The sequence below is a fragment of the Aulonocara stuartgranti genome (genome assembly GCF_965226115.1).
Source record: "Aulonocara stuartgranti genome assembly, chromosome: 23".
In the NCBI taxonomy this organism is placed as follows: Eukaryota; Metazoa; Chordata; class Actinopteri; order Cichliformes; family Cichlidae; genus Aulonocara; species Aulonocara stuartgranti.
Genome location: NC_138958.1, coordinates 256,368 through 280,772, shown reverse-complemented (window position 1 = coordinate 280,772; position 24,405 = coordinate 256,368). Strand labels below are relative to the sequence as shown.

The window sequence follows — 24,405 nt, the reverse complement described above, 5'->3', positions numbered from 1 at the left end:
GATGGGCAGTAACGCGTTACATGATGAGTAAGTAAGGGATTACTATTGCAAATTACTATTACTATTGCAAAAACGGTAATTAGATTACAGTTACTTTCCCGTATGAAACGCTGCGTTACTGCGTTACTGAAACCCTGATTTTTTTGCGAGAATGTCTCATGACAGTGACGTAAGCGAGTGCGACGTTCGTGACAACAGCTGTGTGCAGATCAACAATGGATCACATATCGAGTGCAGAGAGAGTATGAGCGTGCAGCGTTTAAAGCGTGGAAGTACTGACCTTACTTTGAGTTTGATTCCATAAAAAGTGACAAAAACATTAGTGTCCGCTGTGCGTGGGAAGAAAACTTCTTTTTACAGCGAAAAAAACCCTAAACTTCCAAAGTAGCTAGGACGTAATGGGAAACTCACAGAGAAACTCGCGGATTCTTCCACTGACCGCGGCACACCTGCACCAGGGTAACCCTCCGCCTACCCCACTCCTGCTTTACAGGTGAAAATAGAGCAACAGGACCGCTGAGTCTTTGACTTTATTTATTTTCTGCTGTGTTTTACTTGCATCTATTTGAAAGACTGAGTGTAAACACAAAAAATATTTTATTTTATGTGCTGGAATGTGCAGAAAATAGGTTTAAATGTTAAACTAATTTCTTCCAGTCAGGGAATGTTGCAGATAATTAAATTTTTGCTTGATGCATAAAGTTAAAAGATTAAAACTAATAAAACAAGTTTTAAAAAGAGACTTTTCCATTTGATTACATTTTGTATGATGGATTATGTAGAAAAAGTAGAATTGGGCTGAAAGATCTATCGCTTTATCACCTACTCAGGTTGTAAATCGTGTTTTTAAAACGTAACTAAGTAACTGAGTAATTAGTTACTTTTGAAAATAAGTAATCCGTAAAGTAATGTGATTACTTTTGGGGGAAAGTAATCAGTAATTAGTTACTGATTACTTTTTTCAAGTAACTTGACCAACACTAGACAGCTGTCAGTGGCCGAAGTAAATAAATAGCATAGACACTAACAAAATAAAAGCATAGAAATAGTCATAGAAACAACAGGACTTCATGTAAATTTACTCTAGTTCAAATGAGTAAGTTTTCTAAACCTTACCACTAAAACGCAAGAAATGCCTTGACGTTGAGGTAGCTTTAAATGTCTGCACAGTTGTCTTAATGCAACCACACAGGTCCTGTTAGTTTGGCAGGTGAGACATCTGCTTGAGACGTCTCGCAGAGTGATCAAGTGCAGTAAGGTTTGTTATGTTTTGGCCTTTTTGTTTATATTCTTGTTGTGCAAAATAAGTTGGTCTCGTCTTCCTCCCCTCACCCCAACCGACTGGGCGGGCCTCTCCCTGAGCCTGGATTTGTCCAAGGTTTCTTCCTGTTTGATGGCAGCAACATTTCTCAGGGTCATCTTTACCACTGTGTAGTATCGCCTCTTCTTTTAACAACAGTCTGTACGTGTCTCAGAACTGAGGAGACCAGCTGATGGAATTTTGTGATGCAATGACTTGCTTTTATTCCTTCTTCCCCAGAGAGGCGGCCAGCAACTTCCTGACTGCCTTAAGCCTTCAGAGGAAAAGCCGGAGTCGCCAGCAGTCCCACCAGGTGATGTCTGGAAACATCTGGGCGGCTTTGAGGATAGCTTTATCCATGATGGACCAGCCTGAACTCTTCCAGGCTGCAAATATCGGCGACTTGGATCATCTCATGCGGGCCTTCAACTTAGACATTTGACGACCAGGAGGCAGTAATGCTAACATCTGCCCCCTCTTCACTTACTATCTGATTTCTACCCAACAGCCAAAAGTCCAAAGTGCACAGTCAGAATGGACTGATGGACGTCAGAGACAACAGTGTCCAAATTAACTACAGTCGTCAAAGCTATTATATTTTTCACCCAAGTACCTCGGAGCAGTTCTGGGGACAGGTTCTTCCAAGGGTTTGAAGGGACTGCTCTGTGTTGGATTTGCACTGTAATTTGTGATTTCCCTGAAGAGCACAAGGACGGGCAAAGATTGTACGAGCAATGCCTTAGAGGACACATCAATTAAAAACTGACTCATCCAGCGGAACAGAGCCGGCAGAGACGGACGGTTGTACGAGCCTGATAGAGCAGACCTCACAGGCCGTTTTCAAAGAAAAGAGAGGAAAAAACATTTGACTCCTGAAGGATGGATTTAGTGAGCAAATGACAAAGACTGCAGCGTATAACCTGGAACTCCAAGCTCTGTTCCTGGCTTATTTTCATCCTTTCAATGGGAAAATAATGATACTGCATGAATAAGCATTTTCATAACTGGATTCTTGTTTCAAATTAACATACTTTTAGAGGTTTTCCCTTTGCACATCAGATAAACAGATATAACTTCCTCAGTCCGAGTGGAATGTGCAAGCCTTACTCAAAAGCATGCGACCAACAATATTTATTTATACTATTTTTATGAAAACAGAAAAAACCCACACTAAGCCATTTTCAGACTAGTTTCATTTTCTTAAATAACTGCTGTCTTTTGAACTTGAAAGCTTTCTGAGCCACTAATTTTTGTTTCGCTCGGTTTTTCTCTCCTTTCTTTTGGCTCCTAGCTCCTCTTTGTTCCCTTTAAGCTGACTGCAGAAACACAGAAAAGCTGGGCAACAGCAATCTATAAAACCTTCATTAGTCTTTTCAAACTTTAGCATATGAAAACGTTATTCTTAACAAGTCTAAAAATATCTCTTTTTATCTTCTTCTGCTAGTTCTGGGATGGCTTCAGAGTTACTAATGACTACTGTACACATTATTCAGTCCTTTTTTATTTTTGCTGACCTGACTCAGTTTGTTTTCTGTTGTCAGTATCTGCTGACGCCGTCACTGGTGTCTTTGCTGCTCCTCCAAAGACAGCAAGGCTCATGCATTTAATAGTCATAATGCATGATTTGAATATTTACGTAAGCTTGGGCAGAATGCTGCACATGTATGATGAACGCTGTTCGTTTCACCACACACTTCAAATCACATCAGGTTGATGTTCAAACTCGAGATGGTTATGCATCTGCAGAAAACATGATTGTGTAAATACAGTGACTCTCCTGCTGCAGGACGAAAGCTTTTCCTTAGACATACTTCTTAGCTGACAGCTTCACTTGCATCACTGCTGCTAGTTTGAAAGTCACTCTCTGAAGTGAATACCCTGTACCTCGCTGTGCAACAGAGTAAATGATAGATAATCTTCTGTACTGCATAGCTCAGCACATTCGGGTGTTTATCAGGCGTGTCCACGGTCTGAGGGTTTTTATTGTAGCTCCTATGCAAAAGGTCATGTTTTATGTTGCCATTCTGAATCGTTGCGGGTCCCCGTCTGCCTCGGCAGACTGAAAGGAAGCGTCATTTCGGTGTTTGGAAAGAAGACTATCAGGCAGAACCAGAGACCAGTGTGAGAGCCATTCATCTTCCAAACTGTACAGCCGGGGTGTCACGGTCTGTACAAGAAGAAGTGTTTCATCAGGAAGTTGCCAGAATGAAAACAAGTGTTCTCCCAGGGAGAAAGTGGTCAGAAGCTCTGACTAAAAGAAAGACTGATCGACACAAAGAGTGCAGCCTTCTGCTTTTAGAACCAGGTTGCACGGACATAAATAAATAGATCAAACACTAGACGAGAAGTCAGAGATACACAGCACATATGTGCATGCCTCTAACAGTCGGCCTCAGAGGGGAGCTAACAGCGACTTTGGCAACGAGGCCAAAGCAGGGGTGCATGCACAAATGTTTTCACGGTGGGAGACTGGACGATGATAAAAGGTATCCTTCGCTGGAACAAATCAGGTTTACATCCAGGAGTTCATGTTTGATTTCTGTTTGATTAGCATTAAATTACTGTGGAAGTCAAATTTAAGCATGCTTGTAGCTCCATACATGCCAGCGAGGGTCTGTCTGCCAGTTTGGCCCAGACTGAAAGGGGTGGCGTGAAATTTGCTTCCAGCACGTCTCCCAAAAACAAAAGTGTCACTCGGCCGGCAGAATGGGTTTAGCCCAAATAACTGCAAAGTTTGCGACGGCGCCATGAACCTGCATCGAGCTACCTTTAGAGCCATTTGGCTGTCAGCGTTTTAATATAATAAAGCTTGTGGTTAAATTCGATATGGAAGCTCTGCAATCCCTCACCTGCCTGCTTTCTTGTTCAGCCGCTGTTCTGTTCTTTAGATCATTGCCACACTTTCACACCCAGTCATAATACTCTCGTTCAATCACCTTCTTGCCTGCCTTCTTTGAGCCAATTAGCTTCCACTCTGGTTTAAATCTGTGCTCTTCATTGCTCTCCCTTTCAGACTGTCATTTGCACAACCCACCTCGTCCCCATCTCTATTTTCATGTTCACCACCACCAGCGTCTAGACTCCAGGGGGTCCTGTCCTAAATCCTATTCCTGCTGGGACAGGTAAGATGGGTCACCAGAGTCTGATCGCCAAATACATTCATTTCTTTGTCTCAACAAATCATGTTCAGTTCTTGATCTCTCCTTATTGAACACAGGAGATATTATCAGTATGTTAGCATTGTCAGAGTGAGTGCTGCATTTCGCTCAAAGCTCCACCTTTAGGCTCACAGAGCAGCTAGCGTGGTAGTCCAGTGCACGACGATCCCCCTCCAGTTTTCCTTGCTAAAGCGTTAACTCAACCCTGTAGGAGGTCCCTATCAGCGAGAGGTTCTGCAGGCCAGGAGCTGTTCCACATTTTTACCTGGCATGCCTGTCCTCCCAGGTGCTCTACAAAATCAACTCTAGTTGTCTTATGAGGTCGCAGGCCCTCGCTCTTTTCCATTTCGTTACAGGTTACCACAGGTTCATGTTTTTTAAAGAAATCTTACATTGCTGGGCCACAACCTTCTTCTGCCGTCCACATCATTCCATAGTGCATTGAGATAGGATGCAGTTTTCTTTATTTTGCTGAACCTACTACTGTACCTTCTCAGGTGAACTGACCTAGCCTAACGCATGCACCTGTGCAACAAACTGAGGCTGTTTGCATGTTAGATCCTTTACATTTCTACTTTTTTAATGACGTTTTCATTCGTATGCATGACATACATGGAAGTGCTTTCTCTTCCGACCCCAAGAAAAGTAAATATATCATGAGGTTTCCTTGCAATATCGCTATAATGCACTTTTAAGTTCGCAAACTTTGACAAAACATGATGTATATAAACAGTATGTATTCTACACAAGATGCTTTTTCTTGCATGGAAGTGTGAGAGGCTCAAAATAACGAGTCTAAGGCACAGCACACTGCAAACACACTTCAGCTTGAATACTGGCTAATGAACTGGATAATCATAGTTATGCACAAATGTTATATTTATTACTTCTACAAATTACAAACATGTTTGTAACCACTGCAATGACCCCAACCTATAAAGCTGTCTAGCTGTTATTGCACAACTCTTTAGTGCTGAAAAGTTTTTATGTAGACTTTCACAACCTGCTGTGACCCTTTAACAGCTGTTTTTATAAGGTTTTAATGTTTGCAAGAATCACTTCATTAGTTCTGTTTACACTTAAGAAAGAGGGAGAGTAAAAGTGGACAGTCATACAACAGTTCAAATTCACAGCTTTTACACAGACTTGCTCACCGTGTCTTCTATTGTGGAGACCTAAAGTGTTCAAAGGTGAGAGTTACGCAGTTTTATGGAGTGAAAACAGACCAAATACAATCGCTCACTGACTGCTGTGTTAGGTACACCTGTTCAGCTGCATAGATGCAGATCGTGTGGCAGTCACACAGTGCAGATGTGATTCTGAATGTGGTTGTTGGTACCAGAAGGACTAGCGTGACTACTTCAGAGACTGTTGACTTCTGGATCTCTATAGTTTACACAGAGTAGTCTGAAACCAGGAGCAGCAGATGTAGAAGAGCATCTGTGAACATGTAACCACTGCTGTCAGCTAAGAACAGGAAACGGACCATCAAAACTGAAGATTCGAAACACGTCTGGTCTGATGCTCCTTGGCTTCTCCTGACATTCGGATGGCTCGGTCAGAATTTGGCATAAGCATGAAAACATGGCTGCCTGTGTCAGTGGGTCATTTTGGTCCCCTTGGTATGAAAATGAGCATCATTTAAACACAGCAGCCTACCTGATAATGACCACGCTGATAAATGTTTCCATTCAGCTTCTTGGATAAAATAAGATTTAATTACATATTGAATTTATTAAAAATGTGTGCAGGGGTACTAGCAAGGTGTACCTAATGAACTGTCCAGTTAACGATCCTAATGAGGCAATCACATCTTTGGCTCCGGCATGTTTCTATTAACTGAAAAAACGAATAAATACCCAGACACACAAATAATTCTTCGTTCTAATGAAACAATGATACTGAAAAAAAAAAAAAGGTCAAAACAGAATAAAAAGACTCCAAAGGAGGGGCATTATTCTTCATTTCACTGGAATAACTTTGTTTTTGTGTATCAATAAGACACTTTTTATTTGGCTTTGTCCACTTTTATTATCTCTAAAAGATTTGTGCTTTTAAAATGTGGGAATTGGTGCTTAGGGTACAGAAAATCCATAAAGCATTCGTGATGGCTTCACTGGTTGGGCTCATTGAGGTTGCTGTTGCATATGTACTTCCTCCACTGCTCCGGTTCAGAACGTGCACCTTGTTATCATTTATTTGCGTCACACGTATATGAATAATATATTTTGAGGGATGAAATTAGAAATAATGTAATTTGTATACAGCCACTCGTTTATTGAAACACCTACTATAATGCATATTACTCTCCCTGTATAATCACGAGGTCAGCATTAGCACCTTTGGAACGTACAACATGAAAGTAATCTTTTAAAATAAAGTGTTGTTATATATTCGACACTCCCGTGTCTTTATTGTGCCGACTCCTGCCCGACACGATGAAGCCAGGTCTCAACAAACATGTCGTTTATTAAATGATCCAAACATCGTAAGTAAACAGTGCCACTGGTACACTGGACTGCCATGACTCTGTTCACATACACCTAAGCCATATTTGGATACATTACAAAAGTCAGCTTAAAATAATCAGTTCAAGGAGAGCTCTGAAATGAAAACTACAGAACTGACAAAAAAGGCAGAAAGATTAGAAACAGGTCAAGAAGCTTTTTGACATTTAGTTAAATGGAGAGAAAAAGAGAATGAAGCTCACAAGAGTACAACGGTACAACCCAGACGACTAAATGTCCATCTCTAGTTAACATGCTGACAGTGGAAAAAACCTTTTTTATATGACAAAATGAACCATTACGTTTTAAACAAGGTAGAGAAGAATGGAAGCGACGGAGCTGGAGAGAAAGCTGAAAGACGAGGACAGAAAGACGGCAACGAGCCGGGACCACGAGAGGAGCAGAGACAGCTACCCATCATTAGGCAAAAGCTTGTCACTCACTCAGCGACGACGAGAGGCACAAACACAAGACTTGCATAGAGATGTTTAGTATTCCCCAATGCATAGACAAACAGTTTCTCTGGTAAGAGGCTAAGATTTGCTCAGGGAAATCGAGGCACAGTGTTGTTAAAGGGGAGTCATATGGATTTGTTATATAAATTACATTAGTGTTTTTTGTCTGTGTCAATGAAAAACGCCCGTAGAAACCATCGTGGTGCTGTTCTGCTTTTCTTTTCTACTCTCTTTGTCAACAGCACGTCTTCCCTTTGAGTACGAGAGCCTAAAATAATTAACTGTAATTCAACGTTTGATAAATTACGATTAATTTGAGCAGAACTCCACCTTCAAATATGCTACCGGAAGCAGACCGCGCTCTCCGAGATGAATAAAACGTGAATAAAAATAAAGATATGAAGCCAAGTATGGAGATACTGACAGTCAAGAGCACAGTGTTTAATCCATCCTGCACATTATGAATATTACTGAGCAGATAAAGCAGAGAGCTGGAGGCTAGACCAGCTCCAGGCCCTAAAGAGTGGCCCGCTGTAGCATCACAGTCATGTCTGAGTGTTTTGTTTGCAGCGAGCACCACGAGTGTATACATTCAGAGGAGGTACGGTCACTGTACAGCTGTTCTCGTACAGCTGTTCAACAGCAGATTTGGTTATTAGTGCATATTGCTCTAGACAAAAACATTCAAACTTACATGGCCTGAAACAATCGTTTTAGCTTCTGGGCTACAGTCTGAATCTGTCAGAGTGATAAAAGAACCAGCGGGAGCCAGGTGCAGCCCAGTAACAGTTATGTCGAGTTTGCAGATATTTTGCACTTTGAGCAAAAATTATGTACACAAAAGGTTCACCTACGTTACTATGCAACCTCCCTGAACAGGGACGACTGGACAGCCAGGCTGGCCTTAATTAGATCGAATCAAATGAATATAATCTCCTTGGCAGTGCCGCACTTCAGACATGAGTCCTGGTAGTTTGTGACTGGCAAGTACAGTGCAGGTACAGGAAAAAGTCAAAAAAGTGCAACAGGGACAGAAATGACACTAACATCCTGACAGCCGGCGCATCAGGGCGTTGAAGGTTTTTCATTAAATGTGACAAACGTACACGTCGGCCTCGAGCATAACCGGGACGAATCGAGTTAATGCCCATTTATCACTCTGAAACTCACGTGGTGACTTCCATGTGTGGAAAACCAAAACCTTTTCATTCTTAGTGAATTTTGCTCCGCTTCATATTTGTAATGTTTTACATGAAGCACTTGGGATTGCACTGTGGAAGGAGCATCGCGCTCCTCTTCTCTTTCCAGTTTCTCAAAACATTCAATGCAAAGCCCCCTGCAGCACAGGAGCTTCTTGTTTGTTGTTGCAGTTTCAGAGCAGGGCTGGCAGTGAAGCACTGCACTTAAGTACACATTTATAAAATGCACCACTTTGGGAAAAAAGAAAAAACGGCACAGTGACTGAAGGCAGAGAAGAGGAGAAAGACTGAGAGTTGATATGTGGCGTTGTTTCGTGTAAAGAGCACAATCGTAGAAATTGCACAGATCCCTCTGTACCAACACTGTAAAGACATGTTCTTTCTTTGAACACAAACACTGATATTTAAAGCATAACACTAATACACAAAAAGCACATCGCTTTCCCTTCTGACCAGAGTTCCTGGTTGCTCCAGAATGACATCACAATAAGGCAAGCAGCTGGTCGGAGAGGTTATCCCATCGTTCCCACTGAGACGTCACAGTTGTCTGCCAGTCTTCTGGGTCTGTGGTTATTTAAAGGACACGGCGCAGCGAGCAGCGGTCTAACTGCTCGACAGTCGATGGTAAAAGTAGACGTAGCCCAAGTCCTTTGGAGGTCTTTCTGACAAACACACTTTGTGGTCGTTGTAGATCACCCACCTGCAGGCGGGAGAAGTGCACATTAAATTCACACAAATGCTTTTAAAGTGTCATTTTTCTCAAATTTGAATGAAAAGATTTAATGGGTTCATTATTCTTTTTCTACTCAGTGTAAAGAGGAAACAGGCTCAGTTATGATCCAGCAGCACGCAGCCAGACTGGTGAACTATCGTAGAACTAAAAACAATAATAAATCTGTACACAGTTAATGCAACGAGATGAGACATCAGAGATGTTTCTGTGACAGGTCGTCAGCTCTGTAACATGAAACACTGCGTGCCGCTCACCGTCCCTCCTTTTTGATGTGACAAACATAATGTCCAGACATCGTGGACGCTCCCATGTGACTGATGAAGGCGAAGAGCTCATATCCTTAGAAAAAGAAGAAGAACAAAGTCAGTGAGTGACAAACTAACGCATATTTACAGAAAAACAATTAAAGTGATAATTATCTAATAAAGTGCTCATTTTCAGTTTTAACTTAAAAACAGGTGATGTATTTAGCACGTGGGGATAAAATGAAGGAATTTAAATTGTTTTTTGATGCTGCTACACCTTGAAATCCAGTGCCCAGCAGCACGTGGGTACAGCACGCGTCATAATCAGACCTGACTGGGGCTAAAATGGCCCGTGGACGCTCACAATGTCGAGATTAAATTCAAGGGCAGAGAAGCAGTATGTTTCTGTCGGAGCGGCGGTCGTGCAGAGTCACTCACGTCCCGGTCCGTCTTTGACTCTGGGGCCCGACGCGTCTCCGTCTGGGGACAGCGTGGAGTCGCTGTGCGAGTTGGCGTTGGAGAAGGCGTTGTCATTGGGCTCTGTGTCAGCCATGTCTGAAAGGGCATCACTCTCCTCCTCCTCCTCCGGGTGGGTGAAGATCCAGTCGAGAGCTCGTTCAAGATTATTGTTCTGTAAAATGCCAAAAGCGGCGCAAACACGGTCAGCTCGCTGACATTCAGAACTAAAAAGGCCGTAATATCCCAGGAATGCTAAGAACCATAGGGAATCTCTTCTTCTCATGCAGATGTGAACATGCTCACCAGGTAATGGACCGGTTCTTATACAAAGGGCTTTTCTTAACCTCCTAAGACCCGAACTCTTCCACGGCATGCATTTTTATTTCTCTTTGATATTTGGTCACATTGGGGCCCAATGAATGTAAAAACAAAGAATTACCAGATTTTGTTTTTTTACATTATTTGAGTTTTTATGAAAAATAGGAGCCACACATGAGGATATTTGTTTAAAATTCTGATAGAACAGTAGCAGTATAATGTCCTCGTGAGTGGATTTCAGGCCTTTGTAGAGCAAAATGGAGTATTTTGGTCTAAATAACCCAAAATGTGATGTCTTCATATGTGGACGCAGGTCCTAGGAGGTTAAAGCACTTTTATCTCATTCACACACATTCATACAAGCAGCTTTTTTCTAACATTCACACTCCAGTGAATGCACTGGGAGCAATTCGGGGTTCAGCATCTTGTCCAGGCTGCAGCAGCCAGGGATCAAACTACAAACTTTCCAATTAGTGGATGACCTGCTCTACATCCTTAACCACACCCACAAATATTTCTGCTTTTCCTGGAAAAATTATTTCCTGAAATGCTCAAATCAACAGTGACAGTAGAAGCAGTACTCGTGGGAATAAAACCAGAGCTGATGATTGAATTTTGGGGGGATTTATTTTCCCCCACAGCTCCAGTGCATCTTGGATAAACTCCTCATAAAAAGCACTTTTAGGAACGTGTTAAATGAACAATTATTTACTAGAAAGGTGAACGCAAACATCTGCCTGTGCTCATTTTTCCACAGAGGATGTTTGCGTTCGGTCCAAAATAGAGGTGTGATGCCTGGGGAATGTCAGCGTGAGGAGCATGTCGGGATGATGAGGAGTTAAGCTGCCTGATGTTGCCGGGCGGGTCACTGCGCTTGAAGAGCAACTCTCTTTTTCTTCCTAATTTTGTGCTAATAATGAACCAAGACTTGAGACCGCTTCTCTGTTTCACACCTCCATCCCTCAGGACCAACGTGAGCTTTTTTCCACTTCAACAACACGGAGGCAGGCAGCGAGTTGGGCTCACTGATGATGAGAAGCCTGGTGTGTCTATTTGTGCGTCTGACTAACAGTCTGCTGGGCTATTTTTGCTGAGGGCGCACTTTGAAAGATGAGAATCAGAGGCCATTTCAAAACAACACTGATAGATTTACTGCAACTGTATCACGCTTGACTCATTGAAAAAATAAATCAACACTATGAATGCATTCAAAGTGAATCTTATGTGATGATACAGCGAGTTAAAGTGTCAGTGAGCCGTGAGCTGTTCCTAAACCTGACAGGCTGCTGGGATTACAGCTAAATGCAGACATTTCTAATCCCTCTGACATGTACGACCAATCACATCTGCACTTTGCCCTCTGTTTAAAATCACCACGCCGCCTTACACCAACTTCACCTCCTGACACATTGTTCCATTTGCTCAGTGTTTCTTCGAGGTTTACAGGCCGTATTTTCCTGATTGTTACCCGTTTTAATGACTCAATGAATGACTAATTGTCAGAGTTTCTTTCCTCTTGCGTTTCAAACTAACAACATTTATGGTGCCTGGAGGTCAGAGCTGTGTTTTTGTCCCGAACCCATCAGAGACAGCGAAGCGCGTGGGTGGTTCTTTGTCGTCCGGATTTCCGTCCTCGGCTCTGATTTATTTCTATATAAATATGTAAAGTATTGCATGTTAAACAGGCTGAGATACAGGCACCACCTTATCGGCTCAGACAGGCTGACCATCGCTGTCCACACAGGCCGTCGGGTGCCCCTCGTGTTTAAAACAAATCCCTGCTCTCACGAACTGCAGCAGAAGACCTTTTCAGTCACACAAAATGGTATTTGTAAGACATCCTGGATAATTACCAAAATAATTATCTGATGTATTTTAAACATTTTTTGTGCTAGTGGCTAGAAAGACTCCAGTGGACATAGTGGGCAGAAGACTGACCGTGGCTTTCAGCGCGTGGATGCTGTGAGTGCGGGGAAAGCCCATTGAGGTAAGGATGGCAATGCTCTCCTCGGGGGGCGAGTTGCCCAGCAGGGCGGCGCCCGTGGGGCTGTCACCGGCGGAGGGGCCGGGATCAATCATGGAGGGCAGAGTGAGCGGCTCTGCAAAGTCTGCGAGGAAAAAGAGACAAAGGAAAAAATAATGATGCAGCACATTCCCATTTATGTTTAACCTAATTACTGTGCGTTTCTGCTTTGGAGGTCAAAAGTCGCATTTTCTAGAGACAACGCTAATTCAAACTGTAAAGCGATTAAAGCTGATCACAGACGTCCGACTGGTGTGTGACTAACTGGCACTAAGAATATTTCAAACACAGAAACAGCAAACGGTCACGTTAGGAGGGCGTGTGGGAGGCATCCCGATGCTCTGTAGTGGAAACGACACACACAAATGCACCCTGTGGATTGTTTGTCACAGTCAGGTTTGCTTGGGGGGGTCTGCACACCACGAGTGTTGATCTGTTGAGGTGCTTACGCCTCTCCAAACAGATGTACAGGCTGGCAACGAACACCAGGAAACACCTGGACCCTACGCTGAGGGACTCCAGCTCTGTGGGGCTGGCAGGGATGGTCCAAACACAACACCCTTCGTGACGAGTCTCCATGTAATTCAGTGAGTATGAAAATGATGTGAATCATATGCTACAACCTTCAGTTTCACCAAATCTAAACTAAAGTGAAGACCAATGGGAGATCTGAAACCAGACTGCAGTGCACACCACCATCAAACAACATGAGGGGAAAGAAAGTGTGCGACTCCCTTTCAGAGACTTTTAGAGTCACTTGAGCTGTTCTGGCAGAGCGTGGCCGCTCACCTCACTGACACACTTCACTTTTCTTTGTCTCGGGTTTCAAATAAGGTAAATTCATACCTCTGACTGTAGACCTGTAATGTTCCTCTTTCTCAATTCAGACTAAACTAAACGAGTTGGCACAAAAAGCCTCAGAAACACCATCTATGCACTATCTGGACAGCATATACTTAACCTCCAATACCATTGCTAGAAATCTCAGGCCATTTCCTGAAAGAGAGGTCTTCTTTGACTTGCATGTAAATCAGGTCTCTATCACTACTTTCCTTTAGCTGAAGTACTGAGAAAATGAGGCACCTATCTATCTATCTATCTATCTATCTATCTATCTATCTATCTATCTGCACGATAGAGACAAAAGTTATTGGTCATCCATCAAGCCAACCATCTGTACTTTTGCTCATCCAATCAGGCTGGTGTATTTCCAAGGCAGGCTCCCAGAAATATTAGGCCACACCTTGTAATCTTTGAATCTAGTGTTTTCAGTTCCACAGGTGTATGAACTCAAGCACCTGGCCATGCGAACCTTTGTGAAAGAATGGACTGTTCTAAAGAGAAGATCTCACTGAATTTGAGCGTGATGCTGTAACAGAACGCCAACGACTCGACAAGTCACCTACTAGATAATCCACGATAACCTTGTAAGTGGTATTACTGCAAAGTGGAAGCATTGAAGAACCACTCAGCCAGGAAGTGGGTGACCATGTAAAGTTACAGAGTCACTGAGTGCAGAGTGCAAAATGGTCAATGGTAACTTTATTGTCCCTGATGGGAAATTGCCACCAATGCTTTGCTGACGCAGTAACTGCGAGCTTCAAAGCTCCTGTGAGTGTAACATGTGGCTTGTCCAGTATTTCTGTTCATTTAGTGTATTCTGAACTAGATTTCTGTCCTTATTATCAGGATGTAAATGTGAAAAAAAATGCTGCAGCACGAGTACTAGCAGGAACTAGGCTGATCATATTTCTCCAGTACCAGCTTCTCTTTGTAAAATGCAGAACTGAATATTTTTTAAACAGAAAAAAGCTCAATCATATCTGAAAAGGTCTTATGTTTGCTATTGGCACTTCCCTCCCTTAGTGCAAATATGCTTGTTGTTTTGTAAAGGAATCAAAGGTAGAATACTGCAGGTATTACAGGTACTGCACTGCAGTGGTTTGTATCATTTCTATCTAATAGACTCCAGTTTGTGCATGTAAATGGAGAGTCCTCTTCACACACTGAGGTTAATTATGGAGTTCCACAGGGTTCAGTGCTAGGACCAATTCTGTTTACATTATACATGCTTCCCTTAGGCAGCATCATTAGAAGACATAGCATACATTTACACTGCTATGCAGATGACACCCAGCTCTATCTGTCCATGAAGCCAGATAACACACACCAATGAGTTAAACTGCAGGAATGTCTTAAAGACATAAAGACCTGGATGGCCGCTAACTTTCTGCTTCTTAATTCAGATCAAACTGAGGTTATTGTACTCGGCCCTGAAAAGCCTAGAAATATGGTATGTAACCAGATTCTTACTCTGGATGGCATTACCTTGGCCTCCAATAACACTGTGAGGAACCTTGGAGTCATTTTTGACCAGGACATGTCCTTCAATGCACATATTAAACAAATATGTAAGACTGCTTTCTTCCATTTGCGCAACATCTCTAAAGTTAGAAATATCCTGTCTCAGAGTGACGCTGAAAAACTAGTTCATGCATTTATTACTTCCAGGCTGGACGACTGCAATTCATTATTATCAGGAAGTCCTAAAAACTCCCTGAAAAGCCTTCAGCTGATCCAAAATGCTGCAGCAAGAGTCCTGACAGGGACTAGAAAGAGAGAGCAGGTTTCTCCTGTTTTGGCTTCCTGTTAAATCCAGAATTCAAAGTCCTGCTCCTCACATACAAGGTCTTAAATAATCAGGCCCCATCTTATCTTAATGACCTTGTAGTACCATATCACCCTATTAGAGCACTTTGCTCTCGCTCTGCAGGCCTACTTGTTGTTCCTAGAGTATTTAAAAGTAGAATGGGAGGCAGAGCCTTCAGTTTTCAGGCCCCTCTTCTGTGGAACCAGCTTCCAGTTTGGATTCAGGAGACAGACACTATCTCTACTTTCAAGATTAGGCTTCAAACTTTCCTTTTTGCTAAAGCATATAGTTAGGGCTGGACCAGGTGACCCTGAATCCTCCCTTAGTTATGCTGCAATAGACGTAGGCTGCCGGGGGATTCCCATGATGCATTGAATCATATCTGCTATTAATCTCTGTCTCTCTTCCACAGCATGTCTTTATCCTGTCTTCCTTCTCTCACCCCAACCAATCACAGCAGATGGCCCCGCCCCTCCCTGAGCCTGGTTCTGCTGGAGGTTTCTTCCTGTTAAAAGGGAGTTTTTCCTTCCCACTGTCGCCAAAAATGCTTGTTCATAGGGGGTCATGTGATTGTTGGGTTTTCTCTGAATCCATTATTATACGATCTACTGTACAATATAAAGCACCTTGAGGCGACTGTTGTTGTGATCTGGCGCTGTATAAATAAAATTGAATTGAATTGAATGTTATGCAGAGATTTCTGGCCTGTTCCCAGTCAGCTCCCAGTTTGGATGTGGGAAACAGACTCCCCTCTCTGCCTTTAAGATGAGGATTAGAAACTCTTTAAGCCTGAATCTTATTTATGCTGTCTGGGTCTGTCCCTGAAAACCTCCCATCTACTCTATTTCAGCCTCCACAAGCTTATATGCCACTGTTGCATATCATTAACTCTTTGTCTTAGTTAGCGTTTGTCCCTCGCTGTCCTCGCCGTCCCTTCCTGCAGGTATCTCTGGCTTCAGAGCTGCTTGTTTACCATCTGCTTTTACTGGCTCCACCAGCCAGCCCAGTGTTTACTGTCATACTATTATTGTTTGTCGTCTGTTGTCTCTCCATGCTCATCATTTCCCTTTTTACCCTCGGTGCCTCAGCTGAATGCAGCAGATGGTTGCCTCTCCCTGAGCCTGGCCCTGCCAGAGGTTTCTCTGCTAAAAGGGAGTTTTATTCCTCCCTGCACCGTCATCAAACGCTTACCCGAATATTTGAGCTTCTGTCTGTGATACAGTAAAGCGCTAACCACCATTTCAACTTGTAGCTATTTTAAACGCATTAAAATGAACTATATGCCAATCAGATTTTTTAAAAGAGAAATCAAAGGAATATTACTTTTATATCTGGTGAACGTTTTACATATGCTGAACAGTGAAACTGAGCATGGAATGGAAATACTCATTTTTAAGTACAACACACTTCTCTTACTTTTAGTTGAATTTGCTGAAGGTGCACAATGACCGCTGAGGAACAAGGACACTCCCAATAGAACGACTTACTGTTGGCCATAAACACAGCCTTCATTACTCTGCTTGCCATAAATTAAATTGCGCACCACTTATCTCCCCCTATCATCTCTGTCTCGTTCTCCTTGTTTTGCGTCCTTCTGCTCGCCTCCTATACAGATGTGTTTATACCACAGAAAGACGCCGCTCTGTCAGGCTGCCGAACAGAAGAGCAGATGTTTGCATGTGAAGTCTTAAACTACGGCCGTGTCACATTGTCTTTAAAGCCCTCGTGCTGTTTATATTCACTGCGGCGTCTAAAGTGATTAGGTGAACAGCGGTTTAGTTGTCAAACCAAAATAAGCTGAAAGAACCTCCGTGCAGGATGGACCCTTTAGCTGATGTCACTGAGCCTGAATGCAGCCCGTTTTGTAGATCCATCAAGCCCATTTAAAAACTCCTCTGGAGAGGCCCTTTACAGCCAACCAGGGAAATAAAAACGTGAGTCTGCACCTCAGGGGAACATCTCAGCACAAAGACACAAAGTCAGTCCAGACAAAGTTTCTGGAGACGATCGTGCACGCAGGTGAGCACAGATAAGCACCTGCAGCACACAAAAGAACATAGTGCATGCAATGGAAGAACATGAGATGTGATGCGTCTCTCACTTTCAATTACCTCTGTGTTTAAAAAGGTCCCCAACAAATAAACGTACCTGTCTGTGTAATGCATTCTGTCAGCACCACAGTGGGGGAAATGCCTTTGGCTGATATGTGGATAAAAACATGCAACACAGACATCTTATGTAATCTGACCAACATCTAAACTTTGTCTGTTTTCACTGCAGCTCTTCTATTACTTGTCTCTAGTATTTCTACCTTTGTCTGGATTACAGTTACTCCTTGAATCCTCAGCACTCTCCCCACACTCATTTCGTATCACCACCATGCTGTCTTGAAGCCTCGCTGTGAATGTTTGCAGGTTTAAAACACTAGTTGCACTTTGACACACTATAACGAGAAGGCCCGGCTCACAGTCGCTGCTTTAATTTATCCCAGAGCTGTTCTGTCAGGTTGAAGCCAGGACTCTGTGCAGGCCAGTCGTGTTCTTCAACCTAACATGTGTTCATCCTCGTCTTTATGGACCTTTCTTTGTGCACTGGTGCGCAGTCATGTTGGAACAGGAAGAGGCCGTTCCCAAACTGTTCCCACAAATTCAGGAGCATGAAGTTGTCCAAAACATCTTGGCATGTCGAAGCATTAAGAATTTCCTCCTCCACCAAACTTTACACTCGGCACAGAGGAGTTCTCTTTCCACTTCAGTTGCTGTTGTTCCCAACTGCAACCACTTTGTTATAACGCCACTAACAGTTGACTGTGGAATATTTAGTAAGAAGGAAATTTAACGAGTGGACTGCACAGGTGGTGTCCTTTCACAGCGCCGCGCTGAAATTCACCGAGCTCCTGCAAGCGACCTGTTCGTGGCACAGTTGTTTGTAGAAGCAGTCTGCAGCAGCTGACTTTACACACCTGCAGCCACAGAAGTGACTGAAACACCTGAACTGAATGATTTGGGTGGGTGCGTGCTTCTGGTGATATAAAGTGTACATCGTGGAAAAAATGCATTTGTATTGTTTTTATTTAGTATTTTATGTGTGAAAAAAAGCAAATAAGTCCCAACATGTAATTTGATACCAGCACTAACATGTTTATAGCCCCGAACTGAGAAAAATGTTTGTACAGAACTTCTGACTGTAGAGGTCATGTGACATGTTTAATTTCACACTCCACCACGACATCATCCTCCATCCTCGGTGCATTGTGCCGTGATGCTGGCTCACCTGGCTCTTCCATATGGGCTATGATCCAGTTGAAGGCCATCTCAGGGCCCATGTTCCCCGTGTAGTACACCGCCTTCCTGCAGGCCTCCAGCGGAAAGCCCATCTCCGCCAGCTGCATTACTGCAGCCTCGTCTATTTCTGGAGCTGGGGACACAACAAATCAGCATCAATAACTAAAACATGCAGTTGCTGATTCAACAGTAGCAGTGGCTTGAGTCTAAACAGCCAAACAGATTTGTGGCGACTCCCGCTGTGGGACTCATTAAACAAAGAGAGCAGAGGAGCGTCGGGCCTGCAGAGGCATCTTTGTTGAGGGATGATTTATCAAGGAGAGAAATGAGTCTGGCTAAAGCAAGCAGAGCTGCACAGCAAAGCCAAGTTTGTCACAAAGTCGAGAGCAGCTGCAGCACCTGCTCAGGTAGGTCAGAGGTTTACAGTGGGGCAAAAAAGTATTTAGTCAGCCACCGATTGTGCAAGTTCCCCCACTTAAAATGATGACAGAGGTCAGTAATTTGCACCAGAGGTACACTTCAACTGTGAGAGACAGAATGTGAAAAAAAATCCATGAATCCACATGGTAGGATTTGTAAAGAATTTATTCGTAAATCAGGGTGGAAAATAAGTATTTGGTCACCTCAAACAAGGAAAATCTCTGGCTCTCACAGACCTGTAACGTCTTCTGTATGAAGCTTTTCTGTCCCCCACTCGTTACCTGTATGAATGGCACCTGTTTGAACTCATCATCTGTATAAAAGACACCTGTCCACAGCCTCAAACAGTCAGACTCCAAACTCCGCCATGGCCAAGACCAAAGAGCTTTCGAAGGACACCAGGAAAAGTATTGTAGACCTGCACCAGACTGGGAAGAGTGAATCTACAATAGGCAAGCAGCTTGATGTGAGAAAATCAACTGTGGGAGCAATCATCAGAAAATGGAAGACATACAAGACCACTGATAATCTCCCTCGATCTGGGGCTCCACGCAAGATCTCATCCCGTGGGGTCAAAATGATCATGAGAACGGTGAGCAAAGATCCCAGAACCACACGGGGGGACCTGGTGAATGACCTGCAGAGAGCTGGGACCAAAGTAACAAAGGTCACCATCAGTAACACACTACAACGGCAGGGAATCAAATCCCGCAGTGCCAGACGTGTTCCGCTGCTGAAGCCAGTGCATGTCCAGGCCCGTCTGAAGTTTGCCAGAGAGCACATGGATGATACAGCAGAGGATTGGGAGAATGTCATGTGGTCAGATGAAACCAAAGTAGAACTTTTTGGTATAAACTCAACTCGTCGTGTTTGGAGGAAGAAGAATACTGAGTTGCGTCCCAAGAACACCATACCTACTGTGAAGCATGGGGGTGGAAACATCATGCTATGGGGCTGTTTTTCTGCCAAGGGGACAGGACGACTGATCCGTGTTAAGGACAGAATGAATGGGGCCATGTATCGTGAGATTTTGAGCCAAAACCTCCTTCCATCAGTGAGAACTTTGAAGATGAAACGAGGCTGGGTCTTCCAACATGACAATGATCCAAAACACACCGCCCGGGCAACAAAGGAGTGGCTCCGTAAGAAGCATTTGAAAGTCCTGGAGTGGCCTAGCCAGTCTCCAGACCTCAACCCCATAGAAAATCTGTGGCGGGAGTTGAAAGTCCGTGTTGCTCGGCGACAGCCCCAAAACATCACTGCTCTCGAGAAGATCTGCATGGAGGAATGGGCCAAAATACCAGCTACTGTGTGTGCAAACCTGGTAAAGACCTATAGTAAACGTTTGACCTCTGTTATTGCCAACAAAGGTTATGTTACAAAGTATTGAGTTGTATTTTTGTTATTGACCAAATACTTATTTTCCACCCTGATTTACCAATAAATTCTTTACAAATCCTACCATGTGGATTCATGGATTTTTTTTCACATTCTGTCTCTCACAGTTGAAGTGTACCTCTGGTGCAAATTACTGACCTCTGTCATCATTTTAAGTGGGGGAACTTGCACAATCGGTGGCTGACTAAATACTTTTTTGCCCCACTGTAGCTCGCTAGCATTCATCACCACTGCTTCGAGCTCGAAATACATTTTCTATGGTTATAACTTATAGAAATGTTGCATGTTTATTCAGTTTGGCACACAGCTGTGCAGAGAAATTAAATACTTACAGTCCAAGGAGCTCATGGAGTTATCTGAAAGAGGAGGAGGACACGGCACAGTCAAGCATCACCATCGCTGGCTCTGTATTTACTGTTGATTCTGTTTTGGAATCATTTCACTCTTTGAGAATAATAAAAGATTTGCAGACATTTGTACAGATAGCATCTATAATCGGCCAAGACAATATCCTGGAAAATCTGAGCTGCCGGCACGTTATTAATATTCACAAACAAAGGTACAGTTCATCAAACAAATCCATTGTAACACAGGGAATCCAGATGTTTTCGAGTACCCGTGGCGGGTCCTGGGCACAGTTGGTATTTCTGTCTTTTAAATTTTCTTTTTACCTTTCTCATAAAAGGATCATTTAGCTGCAGAACATCAAGGGGAGAAGCAAATGTCCCCTCCCACACCCCTCATGAGTCACAGAAACACTGCCCAACTGTGTTATTTTGGACCGTGAAATGTTGTCAGTGTCCTACAAACACATTTTATTTTACACAGATATGAAAACATCGGGTGAACGAAGAAAAAAAATAATGCAGAAACACGGCCTGAGAGCGGCACAGGCTTTTGTTCATTTTCCTTTGTTTTCCCCTCATGGCCTCAGTTACAGCCCCTCGGACGGCTGCTGGGTTTTATCCAGTTTGCTATATTAACTGAAAGGAAATACTGACCCAGTGAATGCAGCTGGAGTAGCCATCTTCCATGGTTTCTTTTAAATCGCAGGTTTGCTTTAATAGGTTTAAATGGATAATGTGAGTAACCAAAACAGGGAAGGAACAAAGCTGAACCAGTTTCAATACATCGTGTGCAGTTTGTGATTGTTAATTTTGTATTTTTTAACCAAAAGAAAAGTGGAAGCAAAAGAAAACAATTCACTTTCCATTTTCTGAATGGCCTGGAATAATTGAGTGAATAGAAACAGACCAATGAGAAATAATGTGCTTCAAGCAGCGTACAGGAAAACACATTTGTGTGCTGCTATGAAATCAATAAGAATCACTGAAGCCTTTTGGAGATAGAAGTGCGACCAACGATGAATCACTGCGAATTCCAGCAGGGGAGGAACGGGCCAGCGGTTCATTTACAACCAGCAAAACTCATCATATGAATGTGAAATAAATAAATCTGAAAGGCCATTGAATGCAGCGTGTTGTCTCCTCTGACCTGTTTTCATTTCACAGCTTTAGCTGCACGATTTACAGAGGCAACGCTGTTGTTAACCTCCTGAAATAGAAGCTCAGAGCGACGTGCAGATTTGCTGCAAATAAAAGCATGTGTGTGTCTGTGGCCCTCAAAGATATCTGTACAGGACGCCAAGCCGTAACAGGGTCTAAGCAAACCAAAACAATGATGCTCTAATGTGCAGATACTCCACTCAGATTGTTTGACACCGACAGTACAGCACACCATGTTCAGTCCTAAAATATTTAGGCACACTAAGACAAGCGAGTGCAAAGTTTTTCTATTGTGTATTCATGTGCTAAGATGCAGCAGACGAAACCAAAGAAAGATCCAAGTTTATGGATGTGTGAAGCACAGCAAAGGCTGCTCTCAGATGTTACCGTCTCTGCTCGAGCCCACCCCCAAATGTGCTCACAGCCTGAAACATTATAGGACTCTCTGTACTTCACATCTGCTGAAATATTAACAGAGACAGCGATAACTTGATGTAGCTGAACTTTACAACAGGAGGAGGAAACTGCAATCACAGAGCAGAGAGAGACGAAAGGCAAACAAAAAGGAGGGCACTGCCTTTGTGGGGTTGATTTTTTATTTTTAATAAGGGCTAAAGTGGCATGGATTTAACGGCTGAAATATTACCAAGCCTGCAAAAAAGTTTCTTAAAAAGTGACAATATTTTATTGAGTGCTATAACTCGCTAGCTTCCAGTACTTTAATCCCAGAGCTGAGGGAAGTGCGTTACAAGGAGATCTGGTGAAATCATTAGAACCTATTAGGCTTAGCCACACTGTGAACACAAACACTCTTCAGTAATTGATTGAGCATGCCTTTCCTGTGGGATTCCATTTAATGTGTCCTTAGGAGGGAATATGGGTGGCTTTCAGCAGAATATTATATTAGAGACAATTTCACAGACCATTTAATTCACAAAAATACCCGAGACCTGCCAAAAAGGATCTGGGGCACTGCAGCTGGTTTAAGCAGCAACGTGTTATGTTATAGGGTAAACACAAAGTTTCATATACTGAGGTGTTTCTAGCACATAAATGGAGTGAAGAAATATTCTTGGCTTTTTTGGCTAAACAGTACAACAAAAGGCTTCGCGCTCTGGGAAAACAGTGCCCTTTAAAATTAATAAGGGACTGTGAAATCAAAGATGAAGGGCCAAAAACGCCCGGAGTAATTAAGGGTGCTGGTACACTGTTTTTCTAGAATTCATGCATGACTGCTAACACCCCTGTAGGCCAATGCAGGCAATTTATGAGAGCCTGTAACCTTCTCATTGAATTCTGGGTGAGAAAAATGGAGCAGCATCTAATAGATGCCATATATTATAATATATGGATGTTTATTTGTCAACATCAAACAGAAAATAATACAGAAAAGAGCAAATTGTTCAACTCAAATAGGCTTAAAAACTCCCTCCTCCATTTTATTTCATACCTCTGGTGTCTTCGGGTAAAACAATGGGAGGCATGAGGTCCGGCAGCTCTTCTTCACCTGCCTGCAGCCCCGTGGCTCGGAGCCGGTTCAGATCCAGGAAGTCGGGAACATCAATGACCACATCTGCAGAGCGAGATATAAAAGTATCAAACTGAAGAATCCAGCAGTAAGAACAGTGAGCTCCCAGATCAACTTTTAAATATTACGATCTATATGTGAGGCGTGAACTGACCTTTTTCCCCATTTATGAACTGAACTGAACACTTTATGAACATTTTAAGGTGCTAAACACACCGATTGATTTTCAACTACCAGCTAAACAGCAAAAGCGTTTTACGGACACCGACAGGATGACAGATAAACGTTTATAACCATGTGTTCAAAGTGCAGGTGAAACGTTTTCTCCACCCGGCAACAGATTCACTGCTGTGCCTTGTGAACTGCAGTTTAATGGTGCCCTCTGCTGGGGGTTTATAGCATTGCACTTACTGAGACATGCTGGTGGAGGGAAATATAAGGTCAATAAATCTGATCAGTCACTAAAGTGTGAGATACTAGTTACCTAGTTTTTTCGGCACCCAATCAACTCCAAATGTGAATTTCTTAATCTGCACCACCAGATACTCTGGGAACGAGGCAAATCGGGAAGTTCTGTAAAAGAATGTGTTGAAAATTCAGTTTATGAATCCAGCTGGTTTTCGTTTAAATATACTGGTTAAAAAGGGGTGTACGTTGGTCATTTCTGGCCCGAGAACAAGTGGACGTTGCTTACTTGACTCCAGCTGACTTGGCCTGCAGTGCCGAGCTCCAGAAATCAGGAACATTTTCCGGCTCTGTGAAGGCCTGCAGACAAGCAGTGAAAGGGATCCGCGCTCTCACTGGTTCAGGAGGGGGACGCATGTTCTCTTCTGCTTCCTTACGCTTGACCTCATATGCAAGTAGCTCCTCTGGTAATGAAAAAAACAACAAAAATGTGTCACTTTCATTTGCAGCATTCTCAGAACTGAAGGTGCTGCAAAAGCTGCAAAAGCCAATGTATTTGTTGTAAGTGTAGCATTGCAGAGCTTTAACTAAAACTCCACTGTTTCAGTCAAATACTCTCATCTTGGCAACATTTAAATAGTACATACAATTTGTCACGTAATACTTTATATCAAGCTGTGAAGGTGTAATTATACCTTACATACAAAACAGCTCTTAGCCGGGAACATTATTCCCTTCTCAGAGCAGGTCCAGTTCATTCTCCCACTTGCTGCAGTGACCAGAGGCAATCGTGGCCTCCATTCGCATTGTAAGCGTGT

General features: G+C 43.0%; 2 protein-coding genes across 10 annotated transcripts in view; one reads left to right on the top strand and one right to left on the bottom strand.

Moving 5' to 3' along the window:
* The window catches only part of pex5la (peroxisomal biogenesis factor 5-like a), a 124,885-nt gene extending 118,088 nt beyond the window's left edge, over positions 1 to 6,797 (top strand). For all 6 annotated transcript variants that reach the window (XM_082522917.1, XM_082522918.1, XM_082522916.1 and 3 more), the window contains one exon: positions 1,541 to 6,797. In XM_082522917.1, coding sequence (XP_082379043.1) covers positions 1,541 to 1,742 — 202 coding nt within the window. In that variant the 3' untranslated portion in view covers positions 1,743 to 6,797. The remainder of the gene's footprint in view (positions 1 to 1,540) is intronic.
* Positions 6,798 to 6,909: 112 nt separating this feature from the next.
* Positions 6,910 to 24,405, bottom strand: part of usp13 (ubiquitin specific peptidase 13) — a 35,350-nt gene continuing 17,854 nt past the window's right edge. For all 4 annotated transcript variants that reach the window (XM_082522907.1, XM_082522905.1, XM_082522904.1 and 1 more), the window contains 9 exons: positions 23,877 to 24,051; positions 23,667 to 23,755; positions 23,105 to 23,227; positions 20,482 to 20,505; positions 18,321 to 18,464; positions 12,313 to 12,482; positions 10,036 to 10,228; positions 9,607 to 9,691; positions 6,910 to 9,319 (listed from right to left, as the gene is read on the bottom strand). In XM_082522907.1, coding sequence (XP_082379033.1) covers positions 9,223 to 9,319; positions 9,607 to 9,691; positions 10,036 to 10,228; positions 12,313 to 12,482; positions 18,321 to 18,464; positions 20,482 to 20,505; positions 23,105 to 23,227; positions 23,667 to 23,755; positions 23,877 to 24,051 — 1,100 coding nt within the window. In that variant the 3' untranslated portion in view covers positions 6,910 to 9,222. The remainder of the gene's footprint in view (positions 9,320 to 9,606; positions 9,692 to 10,035; positions 10,229 to 12,312; positions 12,483 to 18,320; positions 18,465 to 20,481; positions 20,506 to 23,104; positions 23,228 to 23,666; positions 23,756 to 23,876; positions 24,052 to 24,405) is intronic.